Below are 17,661 nucleotides of genomic sequence, written 5' to 3' on the forward strand. Positions count from 1 at the left end.
GGCAAAAATCAAAGATCACCTCAAAATAAAGACAATTCATGTAAAAACTTATCCTCAAGAATATACTAGACTCAGAAGCTTATTTTTCCGACAATCACAAAAGTATGTAAGTAAATATAGAATATACAGAATTTCACTTTAATTTTTTTTTCTTTTAGAGAAATAGATCTTAGATAAAATGGAAAAGGCTCAAAAATACCTCTGAACTACTTGAAATAGCTCAAAAATGCCCTCGTTAGATTTTTAGCTAAAAAATACCCTATAATTCAAAAAAGGATCAAAAATATCCTTAAACTATCTTAAATACATCAAAAATATCCCTCGTTAATTTTTTAATTATTATAATTTTTATTTTTTTTTTCAAAAAAGCACCCACCCCTTATGTCATCTTCTTCACAGCACCCCACCCCCTGCATCTTCAACCCCACGCCACCCCGCATTTTCATCCTTTAAACCCCCCTCCTCCAGCGTTAAACTTCTTCGTCGTCATCATCAGTAAATCTGTTCTTGCTCTAAACCTTGAATAAATGAAGCAGTAAATTTTTTCTGTTAGTTTTGTTGCTTAGTCCATAGATCATGTCCAAAAATGAAAATGAAATGGATGCACAAGCTCAACTAGCTGCAAAATGGATTTAAGAGTTGCTTCTTTTCTTAATTGATTGTTTATTTGATTTATATTTGTATTTTGCATGTGTGTATGTTACTTCTATGATGATTAAAAAGCTGGTGGTCACCATTAATGTTTTGTGCCTTTGATTTAGAATCTAATGGACACATGACAATTCATAGAAATTTCCTCAATATTTATCTCAATTTCAGATTTACAAAGGGAAGATTAGGGAATGGAGCTTATGTCTCTGTAAGGTCATTTGTATAGAAGATACTCTAACCGGAACCTCAAACTGCGGTTGGATTTACTGTCAAAGTTTCGTCATCCCCATTTTGTTAGTCACTGCATTCATATATGAAGAAGATGAACGCGCGGGGTTAAAAGGATGAAGATGCGGGGTGGGGTGCTGTAAAGAAGATGACATAAGGGAGTGAGTGCTTTTTTGAAAGAAAAAAAGAAAAGAAATTATAATAATTAAAAAATTAATGAGGGGTTTTTTTTGATCCATTTCAGATAGTTTAAGGGTATTTTTGATCCTTTTATGAATTTCATTAAGGGAGGAGTATTTTTGAGTTAAATATTTAATGGAAGGATATTTTTGCATTTTTGAGCTATTTCAAATAGTTAAGGAATATTTTTAAGCCTTTTCCGTAAATAAAAATATGTCCTACGAGCTTTATTTTAAAAAAATTGAGGTCTTTTTCAAAGTTTAGATCCCCAACCTTATCAAGTCGGGCCTGGAATCTCCTAACAATTTTATTCTATCTTTGTTACCAAGAACTATACAAATTATACAAACAAAGAACTCCAAACTAATATTCTGTCCCAAATCTCACACTAAGACCATGGAGCATCTAAAATAGCATTACATGAGTTCCAACTTTCCAACATGCAACCCAATAAAAAGAAGTAAAATATAATCTAAAGGGATAAAGCTGAAACGAAAGCCTCCAACAACAATGCGAAGGCTCACCTCAGCAATAGAATCCTTACGAACGAATCTGCCACCCACTAATTTCACCTTCCGCGATAGTATCTATTGAAGAAACAAGCTTCGATATGATTTGCAACACTTCAACTCTAGTGGCTTGCTTGCTAGATAATGAAATGCACTTGAACATAGAGCTCACATAAGCTATTCGGACAGAACATTAGACCAGTTTGTGAGCTGCAATATCCTTATATCCATCCATCCTTATATCCATCCACTTTGTAGGACAGATACTGAACATAGGGCAGCCCGATGCACGAAAGTTACCACTATGCGCGGTGTCCGGGGAAGAGTCCCACAACAAGGGTGTATCGTATGCAGCCTTACCTTGCATTTCTGTCAGAGGTTATTTCCAAGGCTTGAACCCGTGACCTGCTGATCACATGTACCAGTTACTCCAAGGCTCCCCTTCAGATACCGAACATAGAAACACTTGAAATGGTAGAAGCAGCCAAAGTATCAGCTGCATACATCTCAGATAGACGCTGCCCTGAGACCTCCCATGAAGATGTCATTTACAGCAAGCTAGATAAATGTTCCCGGCAGGTGTCATCTTTCTATTGCAGTACTACACTTATCTTCTTTTCTTTTTCTTCTTTCTTAAAGCATTTAGCTTTTCCTTCACGATTGTCAATCTTTCACATAGTGCTTGGGTATTTGAATGAAGTTCATCTGCCAGTCCTCTCTCTTGCAGATCATTTAGAAGACTTTCACCGTTTGCAAGATGATCATTTCCAGCAGAACAAAATGCATTGAGAAGAACGGTGATGGTTGTAATAGTGGGACACATACCCCTCTCTTTCAGCTCCTCATACAGATGATATGCATCATCGATATTACCACCAGCACAAAGGCCAGTTATGAGGACATTGTAAGCAATAACATCTGGCTTTGCACCATGAAGCTCCATTGTAGTTTTCAATTTTAAGGCCTCACACAACTTACAACTTTTGCAAAGTCCATGCATTACAGTTGTGAATGTGGCAACAGTTGGAAGTAGATGCACCCGTAGCATACATTCAAGTACCAGCATTGCTTCCTCCATCTTCCCACGACGCACAAGCCCCCTTATAATTGCACCCTCAGCTATAGTACGGGAGGAGCTAATACCTAACAACTCCATTTCATCTTTTAGTTTGAATGCTCCTTTTACATCTCCAACTTTACACGTTCTAGTTATTAAATTGCAGTATTGTCTGTCAATTGGAGTAAAACCCTCTTCTATCATTATATGCAAGAGACGATGCGAATTTTGGAAGTCCAATGTTCTTTTTAGTCCCTTAAATATCGAATTGTAAGTGTCTCCATCAGGAGAAACACCTAAGGTAGTCATTAAAGTAAGAAGAACAAGGGCCTTCTTCATCTCACCCCTTTCACAATATTTAGTGATTATCATGTTGAATGTGAATTTATCTGCCGCTATTCCCCCCAAGATCATCTTTATCATAAATTTAACCCCAATATCCGGCAGCTTCGACTTACAGAGGCCAAGAGTCACATAATGGCTTGTTACTTTATCTGGCGTGAAACCTTTTTCTCTAAGTGATTGATATAACTTAGAGCACTCAGATATGTTTTGCCGTCTCGAGTTGCTTCGTAATAGAATATTAGATGTAGTCAAGGAAGGCTCTCTCATTGTAGAAAAGAAACTACTCACCTTATCCATTAGCCCATGTTTTGAGTAACCATCCATCAGCACATTCAGTGCCACGGTATCTGGGCTAAGACCTTTCCCTATCATCTCATCAAAGAAGTAACCGGCAATCTTAGGCAAGCCACTCTTGAAAAGTCCATCAACGATACATGTATACATGACCCGGTTTGAAGAGGGGTCTCCTCTACTCAATGCTCTTTCCAACAGAAGAATTGCAGCCACCAACTTATCGTTACCACACAAGCCAGCTAGGAGACTGGTGTAGGTATGACTATCAGGGAGCACATTATTCTGAACCATCTCGTCGATAAGGATTAATGCCATGTGGAAGTGACCTAACTTGCAGATCTCAGCCAACAATGAGTTGTAGACGACAACAACATCTGTCGCACAGCAAATTCCACGGAGCCTATTAAATAATCCAAGTGCCTCTGTAAGGTTTCCTCCTCTGAATATTCCCTTTCGTAAGCTCGCATAGGTGTAAACGCTAGGCTGTCTACCTAAGTTAGCCATTTTGTCAAACCAGGATAATGCTTTTAACCCTTCACCTACATTTGCATAGCAATCAATAACAGAATGAAAAGCAACAGAATCGGGAACAAGACCAATCTTATGCATGTGACGCATGAAATCCTCTGCCTCTCTTACTCTTCCACCTGCACAAAGAGAAGATATCAGTGAGTCGCATATGAAAACGTCAGGACTATGCCCTGTTTTGTGCATCATTGCATAGACTCTCATTGCTTTTAGGACATGTTGTTGCTTGCAGAAGTTGTAGATCAAAGTAGAGTATACTACATCATTTGGGAAAACTCCAAACTTGTACATCCTACATAATATTTCCATCGCAGAAATTAGCATTCCAGCTTTACAAAATCCATTTAGAAGAACCGAGTATGCAACAACATCAAGACATATACCCTTCTCAAACATATCCTCAAGTAACGGAACAACTTCTCCTAGCGACTCCGTTCTGCATATTCCTTCTAATAACATTGTATACACAATCTGATTGAGAGGTAATCCTCTCGATTTCATCTTACAAGTATGTCAATAAACCAAAAAGGGTGAGTAAAATGTATTAATGGTTGTCTATGATTGTTTTTTGGAAGTTATGATTCTAGAACTGAAGATTTTTAGGTGAAGAAGTATAATTCAGTGCACATATATAATTCCACAACCAAAAACAAACTTGTGAATTCGAAGTTCTTAGAAGAGAGTTACAAAGACAAGATTATATCTAAGCCTGACATTAGAGTTTTTTCGTTTCAAAACTTGGTGAAAAAAGAGTTGGAGGTGTATATTGGGAGGAAAGTGGCAAGAAAAATTAAAAATATTGTGTTGCGACAAATCATGGGTGACCATTTAGAGGAGTTTAAAAGATTTTGGATTATAGAGATAAGCTTTTAAAGACAAATTCAGGTAGCACATGTGTGGTGACGCTCAGTGAAGAAACCTTTGACGATTCCCTGGACGAGCATGTCTTCCAGGGAGAATTCAGGACCGACTCCTTCACTTTATCTTACTCATTAGTAGCCCAGAGAAATCAGCAGGCTGTTGTACCACCCAGGTATATGATTCATACCCAGCAGATTGAAGTAGGGAAACGCAGGAAGAAAGAAAGAAGGAGAGAAAATAAGAAAGCCAGAATAAGTAGTTACAGTTTTCTCAGCCAGGGTCGCAGGGTGGTAACTGTTCTCAGCATAGTCAGAAGTTTTAAGTCCCAGTTACCTCTTCAGCTAGTACACCAGTCCCAAGGTTCAGGAATGACAGTCATAACGGGGCGCCAGGCTCCAAAACCTAGAGTAGTGCCAGCTTTATTCATACTCATTCGCTTTGCGAAGAATGTGGTAAGTATCATAAGGGTATGTGTAGGACCGGCAGGGATGTTTGTTTTGTATATGGTGAGTTAGGTCACAAGGTCCGTTATTGTCCTAGGCCTGGTCCTCGAAGTAAGAACGGTCGTCCTTCAGTTTAATACGGTCGCCCAAATCAGCAAGGTGCTACTTCCGGTGCTATCAGCGGGCAACACCCAAACAGACACTATGCACTTTAGTCCCGATAAGATTAGGAAAATTCTCCTGACATAGTCATTGGTACATTACAGATCTCTCATTTACATGTTTATGTCTCCTCAGATCCATGTGCTTCTTTTCTTTTTAAACTCCTTGCATGACAGTCAAAATTTAAGGTCAAACTATATATTATAACAGGACCTTTCTCAGTCTCTACCCCAGTGGGTCAGTCTATCATAGCTCGACAGGTTTACAGGAACTTTTCGGTTATGAAAACTCAGATAGTCAAGCCTTCAGGATTCCAATAGTTGTGTCAGTATGTGTACATTCCTGACCTATTCATATCCCGGTGCAAAATTTTGTACTTCAGTCATCATGATACCTATGCATGCTTCACATTTCAGTTCCATGAACACAGTTTATATTCACATGCTTTTCATAGGAAAGTGTGCATTTTTAGTTCCCAGTATAAGAAATTCTAGTACACTCAGTCGCACAAATCATGTTCCACGAATACAGAAACTCCAAACTCCGGTCATGCAGCTCATGACTCACATGATCACGTCATGCTTTACAGTATGCTTAGATCCCAGGACTCACGCTATGCTCCTGACAGCCATATAAATTCAGAATATGTAACGTATACCCTTAGTGCAGATCTCTTGATAAATCCATGATGTTAATATTCTATTCCTCAGGCCTCAGTTAAGTGTCGAGTTTGATATGATATTTATTCAGGCATCAGATCCTCGATATATGTTAATCTTCTTCGTGTAGTTATAAAAACTCAGTCACAGTTTATGTATTCAGTACTCAGTAATCCGTATTCAGTCTCAGAATTAAGTACTTCATTATCAGTCAAAAAACTTCAATTTCAATATTCAGTTATCAGAACCAAGTATTTAGTCCCGCTCTTAGTCTAGAAATCAGATCAGTAACTCAATTCAATAACTCAGTTCAGTTTCAGGTTTGCTTTGCCATAGCGTACAACTATTAGTTTTTCAGTTATCAGTACCTCAGTTTACCGAATCTTTCGGAATCACATTATACGTTTGGCCCTGCATTCTCAAAAAATACAGTCTTCATGAATCCATGCTCAGTCACCTCATGATACTCAATTAGTCCTTACCTCCTATGTACAATACTCTATAGTTTCAATCCAGTTATTCAGACTAAGTATAATTCAGTCTTATATGCCTAGTATTCAGTTATCAGTCGTTCGATTAACCAGATAAGTTAATATGTATATGCACTCAGTCTCAGTACCCATGTGGATCTTTTCAGTAGTCTCGACTGATATGTGGTACTAAGGTGGGAAACATAAGTCCTCAGTATGAGTTAGTTTGAACAGCCAGTACTTCAGTCCAGCAGTCACACAGACAAGTTCATATACTTTCCCATTCTGTCCATCTTGTTGTACTATTTAAAGTCTCATGAATGTGACTATTCTAAGATAGACGAAAAAAGTAGTTTCGTGTTCATCCCAGTTCATATTTCATTTCTAAGTTTTAGATTCCAGATATTCAGTCATGATTCAGTTCATAGGTGCCCTGTGCATCATTCCAGCGTCTCCTCAGTATCTCAGCCAAGTCAGCATTCTTCGAGAGACGTAGTGTACCAAGAGGGAGATACATTATAATCTCCTAAACTTTTATGGTATAAATATGCTACTCTCTCTTCTCGTAACAAAACTAATTTGGAGTAGTGTATACTCATAGGTGGACGTTTAAGCTCCAATCACAGCCGGGAGCAATGTATCTAGGGGCTCAGTTTAATTCACGATATTCAGTTCAAGTTACATGTTCCAGTCTCAGTCATGTCATTATGTTCCCATTTATGCGTATTCAGTAAGGGATCTCAAGTTAGAAATTAGCGACCTGATCCATCTAAAGTTCTCTCCCATGAAGGGGGTGAAGAGATTCGGCAAGAAGGGAAAGATCAGTCTTCGATATGTGAGCTATTTGGGAAGAAGAAGCAGACATGCGAACCAAGTACCCTTATATTTCTCCGCAAACTCAGACTCAGCTCAAGGTAACAGCCCTCCTTAAGCTTATTTAGTTTTATGTTCAGAATTCCATTACAACTTTGGTCTCCATTGCCATTGCATAATCAATCATATGCTCATGCGTTAGTTCAGACATCCATTCATGTGTCAACTCAGTCATATATCCATGCATCAGATAGGCATGAATTCAGCTTATCAGTCATGCATCAGATATGTATTCTCATTATGAGAAAACTCAGCTTATCAGTTATCACAGTCATGCATTCATGAATCAGTTACCCATGCATCAGATATACATGTTCAGTATGATATGTTCAGCTTATCAGCTATTTCAGTTATGAAATCTTATTTTAGTTATGTATGTTCTATATGTACTTTAGTTTATATTTTATCCTCTCTCAGATAGTATTATTCGAGGATGAATATTCCCAAGGGGGGGATATTGTAAGATCCCACAAAATTTCATGTCTAAATCAGCCCTTAAAGCTCATTAAGGAATCCCAAAACTTAGAAAATTTAGCTAAGTGTTTAAGGACTTAGTCTTATTTTAAGCCTCCGAAATTTAGGGATTTATTAGATGACCTTCACGACCTCCATTTTTCAATTTTCAAGTTGCATTAAATTGGGGCAAGTCAATAGTACATCTTGGGTGAGTTTTGGAATTTTGGGGATAGCATAAGGGAATGTTTGGTTGCCCAAACCAGTAGCTCTCCGTGATTTCGAGGCGCCGCCCAGGGTTCTCTCCTAGTCTAGGCAAGGCACCGCCCAGGGTTCTCCCCGGGGCTATGCAAGGCGCCGCCCAGGAAAATCCCCTTGGGCCAAATTGTTCAGTATTCAGCCCCGAATATTGAAGGGAAAAGGGGTCAATTTCCCACCCCTATATATCCCCATAAACACGAAATTCAGCTTCATTTTCACCTAAATATACTCTATTCTCTCAAATACTCTCAAGAACAAGTTAGGGTTTTCAATTGAGGATTCAATTTTAAGAAAATTCCACCATTAATATTCAAGAATCTTCCATCCAAGGTATGCAAAGTGTTCATTCATGGATTCCTTTCTTCCATGAAGAATAAGAAGAAAGAGAGAAAAAATAAGAGAGCCCGAATAGGTAGTTACAGTTTTTCTCAGCCAGGGTCACAGGGTGGTAACCATTCTTAGCATAGTCAGAAGTTTTCAGTCCCAGTTCCTTCTTCAGCTAGTACACCAGTCCCAAGGTTCAGGAAAGACAGTCATAATGGGGTGCCAGAATAAAAACCCAAAGTAGTGCAAGCTTTATTCGTACTCATCCGCTTTGCAAAGAATGTGGTAAGTATCATAAGGGTATGTGTAGGGTCGGCAGTGATATGTGTTTCGAATGTGGTGCGTTAGGTCATAAGGTCTGATATTGTCCTAGGACTGGTCCTCGAATTAAGCATGGTCGTCCTTCAGCTCAGTCTGGTCGCCCAAATCAGTAGGGTGTGACTTCCAGTGCTATCAGCGGGCAACGCCCAAACAGACTCTATGCATATCAGTCCAGACAAGATTAGGAAATTTCTCCTGATGCAGTCACCGGTATGTTATAGATCTCTCATTTACATATTTATGTCTCCTTAGATCCATGTGCTTCTTTTTTTTTGAAACTCCTTCCATGACAGTCAAACTTTAAGGTCAGACTATATATTATAACAGGACCTTTCTCAGTATCTACCCCAGGGGGTCGGTCTATCATAGCCCGACAAGTATACAGGAACTATCCGATTACAAAAACTCAGAAAGTCAGGCCTTCGAAATTCCAATAGTTATGTCAATATGTGTACATTCCTGACCTATTCATATCCCAGCACAAAATTTTGTACTTCAGTCATCATGATACTTACACATGCTTCACATTTCAGTTCCATGAACACAATTTATATTCACATGCTTTCCATAGGATAGTGTGCATTTTTAGTTCCCAGTATAAGGAGTTCCAGTACACTCAGTAGCACAAATCATGTTCCACGAATACAAAAACTCCGAACTCAGGTCATGTAGCTCATGACTCACGTGCTCATGTCATTCTTTACCGTGTACTTAGATCGCACGACTCATGCTATGCTCCTAATGGCCATATAAATTTAGAATATGTCACCTATACCCTCGGTGTAGATCTCTTGATAAACCCATGATGTTGATATTCTATTCCTCAGTCCTCAGTTAAGTATCGAGTTTGATATAGTATTTATTAGGGTATCAGATCTTCGACATATGTCAATCTTCCTCGTGTAGTTGTCAAAACTCAGTCACAGTTTCAGTATTCAGTAATCAGTATTCAGTCTCATAATTAAGTACTTCATTATTAGTCTAAAAACTTTAGTTTTAATATTCAGTTATCAGAACCCAGCACTCAGTCCCGCTCTCAGTCCAGAAATTAGATCAGTAACTCAGTTCAGTTTCAGGTTTGCTTTGCCATAGCATACAACTATTATTTTTCAGTTATCAGTACCTCAGTGCATCAGTTTACCGAATCTATTGGAATCATGTTATATACTTGACCCTGTATTCTCAAATAATACAGTCTTCATGATTCCATGCTCAGTCACCTCATGATACTCAGTTAGTCCTTACCTCATATCTACAATACGCTATAGTTTCAGTCCATTTATTCAAACTAAGTACAGTTCAATCTTATATTCCTAGTATTTAGTTATCAGTCGTTCGGTTAACCAGATATGTTAACATGTATATCCTTATTATGTGCGGTACTAAGGTGGGAAACATAAGTCCTTATTATGAGTTAGTTTGAACAGCCAGTACTTCAGTCCAGCAGTCAGACAGACAAGTTCATATACTTTCCCATTCTGTCCATCTAGTCGCACTATTTGAAGTCTCATGAATATGACCATTTTAAGATGGACCAACCAGGTAGTTGCGTGGTCAGACTAGTTCATGTTTCATATCACAGTCTCAGATTCTAGATATTCAGTCATGATTCAGTTCATAGGTGCCCTGTGCATCATTCCAGTCTCTCCTCAGTATCTCAGCCAAGTCAACATTCTTCGAGGGACGTAGTGTCCCAAGGGGGAGATATACTATAATCTTCTGAACTTTCATGGCATAAATATGCCACTCTCTATTCTCGTTATGAAACCAACATTAAGTAGTGGGTACTCATAGGTGGACCCTTAATCTCCAATCTCAGTCGTAAGCCATGTATCTAGGGGCTAAGTTCAGTTCACGATATTCATTTTAGGTTACACATTCCAGTCTCATTTATGTTCTTATGTTCCTGTTCAGTAAGGGATATCGAGTTAGAAATTAGTAACCTAATCCATCTAAAGATCTCTCCCATGAAGAGGGTAAAGAGATTCAGCAAGAAGGAAAAGCTTGATCCCCGATATGTCGGTCCCTTCAGAATTCTCAGTCGCTTCAGCAAGGTAGCTTATGAGCTCGAATTACCTTCAGATCTAGCCTTAGTTCATCCAGTGTTCCATGTCTCCTTACTTAAGAAGTGCATAGGTGACCCAGCAATTGTAGTCCCTATAGAGGGCATAGATGTTCAGAACAACCTCTCTTATAAAGAGAATCCAGTTAAAATTCTTGACTATAAGATTCGCAGACTAAGGAAGAAAGAAGTTCCCCTAGTCAAAGTTCTTTGGCGAAATTAGTCCGTTGAAGGAGCTACTTGGGAAGCAAAAGCAGATATGCAAACCAAGTACCTTTATCTTTCACTGCAAACTCAGACTCAGCTCAAGGTAACAATCGTCCTTAAGGTTATTCAGTTTCATGTTCAGATTTCCATTACAACCTTGGTATCCATTACCATTGCATAATCAGTCATATGCTCATGTATTAGTTCAGATATGCATTCATGTGTCAGCTCAGTCATGTATCCATGCATCAGATATGCATGAATTCAGCTTATCAGTCATGCATTAGATATGCATTCTCATTATGAGAAAACTTAATTTATTGGTTATCATAGTCATACATTCATGAATCAGTTACCCTTGCATCAGATATACATGTTCAGTATGATATGTTCAGCTTATCATCCATGTCAGTCATGAAATCATGTTTCAGGTGTATATATTCTATATGTACTTCAGTTTATCGTTTATACCCTCTCAGATAGTCTCATTTGAGGATTAATGTTCCTAAGAGGGAGATATTGTAAGATCTCGTAAAATTTCATGTCTAAATCAGCCCTTAAATCTCATTAAGGGATCCCAACACTTACAAAATTTAGCTAAGTGTTTAAGGACTTAGTCTCATTTTACGCCTCCAAACTTTGAGGATTTATTTGATGACCTTCGCGACCTTCATTTTTTGATTTTGAAGTTGCGTTATGATGGGAAAGTCAATAGTACATCCTGGGTGAGTTTCAGATTTTTTGGGACAACATAAGGAGATGTTTGGTTGCCCAAACCAGTAGCTCTCCGCAATTTTGAGGCGCCGCCTAGGGTTCTCCCCCATTCCAGACAAGGCGCTGCCCAGGGTTCTCCCCTGGGCTAGGCAAGGTGCCACCCAAGCAAATCCCCCTAGGCCAAATTTTTCAGCATTCAGCTCCGTACTTTGAAAGGCAAAAGGGTCAACTTTCCAGCCCAATATAACCCTATAAACACGAAATTCAGCTTTATTTTCACCAAAATATACTCTATTCTCTCAAATACTCTCAAGAACAAGTTGGGATTTTTAATTGAGGATTCAATTTCAAGAAAATTCCACCATTAATCTTCAAGAATCTTCTATCTAAGGTATGTAAAGTGTTCATTCATGGATTCCTTTCATCCATGTAGCTCAAGAATCAAGTTTTAAATCATATATTGTGAATTCCCTATTGTGAATTGATTATGTTCATGTTATTATTGTTGTATGAGTTCCAAGATAGAATCTTTATCATGTTTTTATGAAACTATGTTTGTATGGGGTTGAAATCCATGCAATTGAGTGAATTGTGGAATCATGTTGTATTAATTTGATGATTTTGCCTAAGCTATAAGTTATGCATTCTAGGTGTTTGACAAAATGCTTGAATGAATGAATTATGCAATTGTGACTTAATTGTGACCTAAATTATAAATCCATTTTTACTCTCATATTTCAAATGACTCCCATGCTAAAGTTAAGTCTTGTAGTTGTTTGATAAAATGCTTATGAGACTAGAATTGTGATATGTTAGAATGCATTTCCATTTATGTAAAAGTTTATGGTTATCAAGTGACTCATAAAAATCCTCAAATTACTGTATTATGAATTGTTATGATGGTCATGTATTCAAGAAGCATAATGTCTTGTCAGTTTCATGCTATCGAGTCCTGGGGGTATTTAATACTCAAAAAATATAGTTGTCTGTCTAGAGCCAGGTCAGTTTTCAGGATACTCTCAGTCAAGCCATGATCAGTAGAATTTAGTCAGTCTCATGACTCAGGAAAACTCAGTATATTCAGTATCAGTCCAATCCTACTCAGTACTCAGTAATCTCAATCAGTTATCAAAATTTAGTAGTATTCCATCAGTCAACGAAATTCAGTAAACTCGGTCTAGTTTAGTTCAGTTAATAAGTTCAGTGTATATTCAGTTGGGAGTAGGATTCAACACCGAGTGAACCCAAGGATGGGAATCCACACTGCTAGATTGAGGGTGAGGTTCCTAGAAGCAATCCTTGCATTCCAGAACTATGTAGCTAGCATAGATTGAGATATACCCCTATGCGTAGGGCTAATACATCTCATTCGAGTTCTCCTAATAGAGAGGGGTTGACGAAAGAGCTCCCTAACAGCAGGTTTACTAACAACTTGTCTTTACCCGTGGCATGGTACTGACACCCTTCCAGCTGGGGTTACAAGTTGGACCCCACCATTTCAGATTCGGGGCATGTCGGTTAGATGATTACCTCCCACAGTCTTAGTCCTAGTCCTAGTAATAGAAGTTAGATAGTTCTTCAGATTCAGGACTGTCAGATACAGTCACTCAGTTTAGTACGAAACTCAGCTAGTTCCATCAAAATTAGGACTGTCAGACATAGTCACTCAGTTAACAGTATATTAGTGATAAGAAACTTATGTTATCAGTATTCAGATTCAGGACTGACAGATACAGTCAATCAGACCAGTTATTCATTATCAGAACTGTCAGAAACAGTCATCCCTTTATCAGTAATATAATATTAGTCCCTCAGTATTCAGTAGCTCAGTATTAGTAAACTCAAATATCAGTAAATCCATGTTCTCGGTAAACTCGGAAGTCACAACTCAATTTTCAGTACTATCACGACCTCAGTTACAGTTATGTATTCATGAATGTATTTTCACGTTCATGTTATTCAGTCATATTTAGTTCATGCATATGAACCCTTGCATTCATCCTACCTCACTTGCAAACTAGTACATTCAAACGTACTAACGCATTCGCGCTATGGTGTTTTATACCTTAGGTCCAGATGCACGGGATCCAGAGCTCCCTTAGCAGTTCAGATTCAGTCAGTAGCAGTAGATAGCAGTGAGTCCTCATCATTCGAGGATGTTCTTTATTTCAGTATTTCATTAGACTCAGTCTTTTAGTAGTTGGAGTTAGTTGGGGACATGTCCCATCAACTCCCCAGTTCAGACAGTTAGAGGCTTTCAGACTATAGTATGTTCAGACAGTTTTCTCAGTTTTGGTGTTGTTATACCATATTATTACAGTTATATGACTCAATTTTAAACTTTACGGCCTTGCAGTTATATTCCGCATAATGTTTACAGTATATATATTGTAGTGCTTAGTTACAGATATCGGTCATGGATTAGCTGATGGTCCTTCGGGACTGCTAGCACCATGTAGTATTTCGATTACAGAAAATTGGGGCGCTACAATATATCAAAATCAATGAAGTGTAACCTTGAGTGGAATGGTAAGTTTGGTTTTGAGGTTATGGATAGCTGGGGCAATACTTTCATAGTGAATTTGGGAGATAGAACTTGTACTTGTAGGTTTTGGATATTAAAAGGTATACCTTGTTGTCATGTCTTAGCTATACTATATTATAAGAGATTAAATCCAATTCATAGTATTGCACAGTGGTATACCAAGGAAACCTACTTCAAGACCTGTAGTTACTACATTCAGCTAGTTACTAATATGCAAATGTGGTCAAAGTCAACCAACCCTTCTATTTTACCTCCAACAATTAAAAAAAACGGCCAGATAGACCTAACAAATCTAGAAAAAAGAGCAAAGTGAAACAAGACTAAAAAGATGTCTAAACATGGTGTTGAAATGAGCTGCAACATATATCATATCAAGATCATAATATGAGGGGTTGTCATTTGGCTACAAGTTCAACAAGATCAAGTGTAGGTTTTTCTGCAGCACCAAACATAAAAAGAGGAAGACCAAAAGGTTCTACAAAGATAACACTTGACTTGTTATTTACTACTAGTTCAGTTCTCTTTTATTTTCTTATATTTTTTGTTATATATTGCAAGTGGCGGCAGGTAGAGGAAGGAGATATGATGTTTCTGCTACTATGAATTGTGTTGGTAGAGGAAGAGGATTTGTTGTTGTTGCTACTATGGGTGATATTGGTAGAGGAAGAGGATTTGCACCTTCTACTAGTGATGGTAATGTCGGAGTAGAGAAGCTACAATGTTTACTGTTATTGGTGTTGATAGAGGTATAGGAAAAGGAGCTGCAACTTCTACTGTTATTGGTATTGGTAGAGGTAGAGAAAAAGGAGCTGGTCCTAATAAAGAAAAAGAAGTTGATGGTGTCATTGGTGTTCGAAGAGATTGGGGGACACCTTTTAAAAGACCTAGGATGATTGAAATGAGGGTGCTTCAGACAGAGAGTAGTTATAAAATTCTCAATGTAAGTTAAATTTGATGAAATTTCTCTAAAAGCAACCCTTTAAAAGTCTTAAGTACATTTGTTCTATCTTATTTTTTTCAACCTGGAATGTCTGTGGATTCATCCATAGTGACTGGACATCTTAGACATCACAAACCAACATCTGGTGTGAAATGAAAAAGGAAAGAAAGTTGTGACCCAACAAGATCTTAAAGTCATGAGAACACTGAAAAGGATGAGGACAAGGCAAATGTTGCTGAAGTGAATCGTCTAAGCCAAGAAAATTCATCAACCTTTCAGTAGAAGAAGCCTGATTTCTATTTTTGTGTATTGAAACAGTAGTGACTCACTTAGCTAAATTCTATTTTGATTAGTGACTTCAACTATTTACTTGTGACTGCACTAATTTTATGATGCAAATATAATTGCACTTTTGGCCACATATTTTTGTAGAAATATGAGCAGTTATGACTGTACATTTTTAATATGTTTGTTTGGTGCAGTTGAGTCTGCACAAGTTGACTATAAATTTAAGTTGTTGTGGCTGCACTATTTTGGTAACTTCAGTACAAAAGAAGCTGCACCATTACAAAAGAAACAAATACTTAAAATGCAATCAACTCAACAATTTTTCTTCATATATATCAAGAGACTACCATCAGCCAAAGTACATTACAAAAGAATCTTAAAAGATGTTGCACCATTCAATACAAAATACAACAACCTAGTGCTCAAGAGACAACCACCGGCCAAAGTACATTACAAAATAACCTTAAAGAAGTTGCACCATTCAATACAAAATACAACAACCTAGTGCTCAAGAGACAACCACCAGCCAAAGTACATTACAAAAGAAGCTTAAAGAAGTTGCACCATTCAATACAAAGTATGCTAGATATATTTTAACAACAGCATACTGTTAAGGTAATTTCATTGAACCTTTCTTTATATTTATTATCCCAAGCTAATAGCTTATAGCTATTAGAAGTACAGAAAAACAAAACACAATAAATTTGACAATTCCTCCCAACTTCTTCTCTCTTTCTTTGATCTTCTCAATCTCTTCTTCCTGCTTCTCTAATTTCATATCAACACAATTATCATCTTGTTTGGATTCTTTGGGCTTGTCTACTTCATGAGAAGCTTCCTCCGCAAATTTGTTCAACTCAAATTTTTTAACTTCATTAACTGAGCATGATTATCAATATATTGAGAAGACTCAACTAAATTCTCAAGCTCACCTAATTTCTTTATTAGTTTAGGAATCACATATTTGGACCTCGAATTAGTATCTTCTCTATCCCTCCAACACTAAAAATCGCAAGATCTTGGACCCTTCAATGAAACAAATAAAAAGTGAATTAGTCTTTAATCAAATCTATCAAAATAGTAAAAGCAAAAAATTTGATATTTACCCTAAAATAAGAATATGTCCAATATCTTCTGCCGGGATTCCTCGAAGTCCAAGATGTCTTCATATGCTACAAAAATCCATGATTACAACAAACTTTTTGCTTCAAAGCATTATCATTTTCTTCCATACAAAACTTAGTCAAATTAACTAACCTCATTGTGTGTTGCAAGAATAAATTAAGGTTCTTCAGGAGCGCTTAAATTTGAAACGAAGGAGATTCAATCTCAACTTTTACTTAAATTTCGTAGATGGAGCAAATTTTGGATGATTGAGGAAGAAGAGGAATAAATTAGAATTTTTGAGGAGAAATTTGGGTAGGGTGATTTGGGGATTTTATAAGCGTTACTTATTTAAAAGGAAAATTTTAATTTAAAAAAAATAATTAAAAGGCAAAGTTACCTGTTTAACGCACCCATCAACACGCGACTTTACTTGAGCTTTAAAGGGTTGAATTTAATTCAGTTTAAAGTTATTAAGGGGATATATAATTTTATGTAATTTAGGGTGTGAAGTAAATTATACGGATAATTTCAAAAGTTAAATAATGTATTTTCTCTTTATATTAGTTGTTGTTATAGCTTAAAATTATTTAAGGAGCAAGAATTTTTGAGTAGATGTAGTCTCGATTAGGTGTGAAGGACCAATCTAGAAAGAATTAAAAAAAAATTGTACTCCGTATTGTGGATTGCTAATAAGTCAAACTGTCAAAGTCGATAAACATCGTTGTCTTAATCGTAGAATTTAGAATTTTCATATATTCACACACTCCTACGCTAAACACGCACTCGTTGTTCTTCCTTTTTCCACCAAGTTTGAAACTTCTAGCACCAAAATAACAAATTTGAAATTCAAAGTAGGTACTTCTACGCCACTAGTATACTATTCTTTTCGTTTTAATTTATTTGTTTTGAAATTTTAATTTTAAGAAAATAATAAAGATTATAAAATTTTGTAAACTTAAGTTACAATTATGTATAATATATCAAAAATTGAGTTATTTAAATTTTGTGATCTTAAATATATGATGATGTAAAATATTGGTGTAAAGAGTTAGTCTTCTAGAAAGTTACAAACAAATTGAAAGTTACAAACAAATCGAAACGGACTAAGTACTAATTTCTACACTATTTAGCAGTTTGCTGAGTAGTCCAAAAGATGCACAGTCTTTCTTATTATTAGAA

General features: G+C 37.1%; 1 protein-coding gene across 1 annotated transcript; it reads right to left on the minus strand.

Moving 5' to 3' along the window:
* Positions 1-387: 387 nt before the first annotated feature.
* On the minus strand, positions 388-4,319 carry LOC107869092 (pentatricopeptide repeat-containing protein At5g55840-like). Its single transcript, XM_016715664.2, has one exon. The coding sequence runs from the start codon at positions 4,291-4,293 to the stop codon at positions 2,176-2,178; it is 2,118 nt and encodes a 705-aa protein (XP_016571150.2). The 5' UTR covers positions 4,294-4,319; the 3' UTR covers positions 388-2,175.
* Positions 4,320-17,661: the final 13,342 nt, after the last annotated feature.

The sequence above is a fragment of the Capsicum annuum genome, chromosome 4, assembly GCF_002878395.1.
Source record: "Capsicum annuum cultivar UCD-10X-F1 chromosome 4, UCD10Xv1.1, whole genome shotgun sequence".
In the NCBI taxonomy this organism is placed as follows: domain Eukaryota; kingdom Viridiplantae; phylum Streptophyta; class Magnoliopsida; order Solanales; family Solanaceae; genus Capsicum; species Capsicum annuum.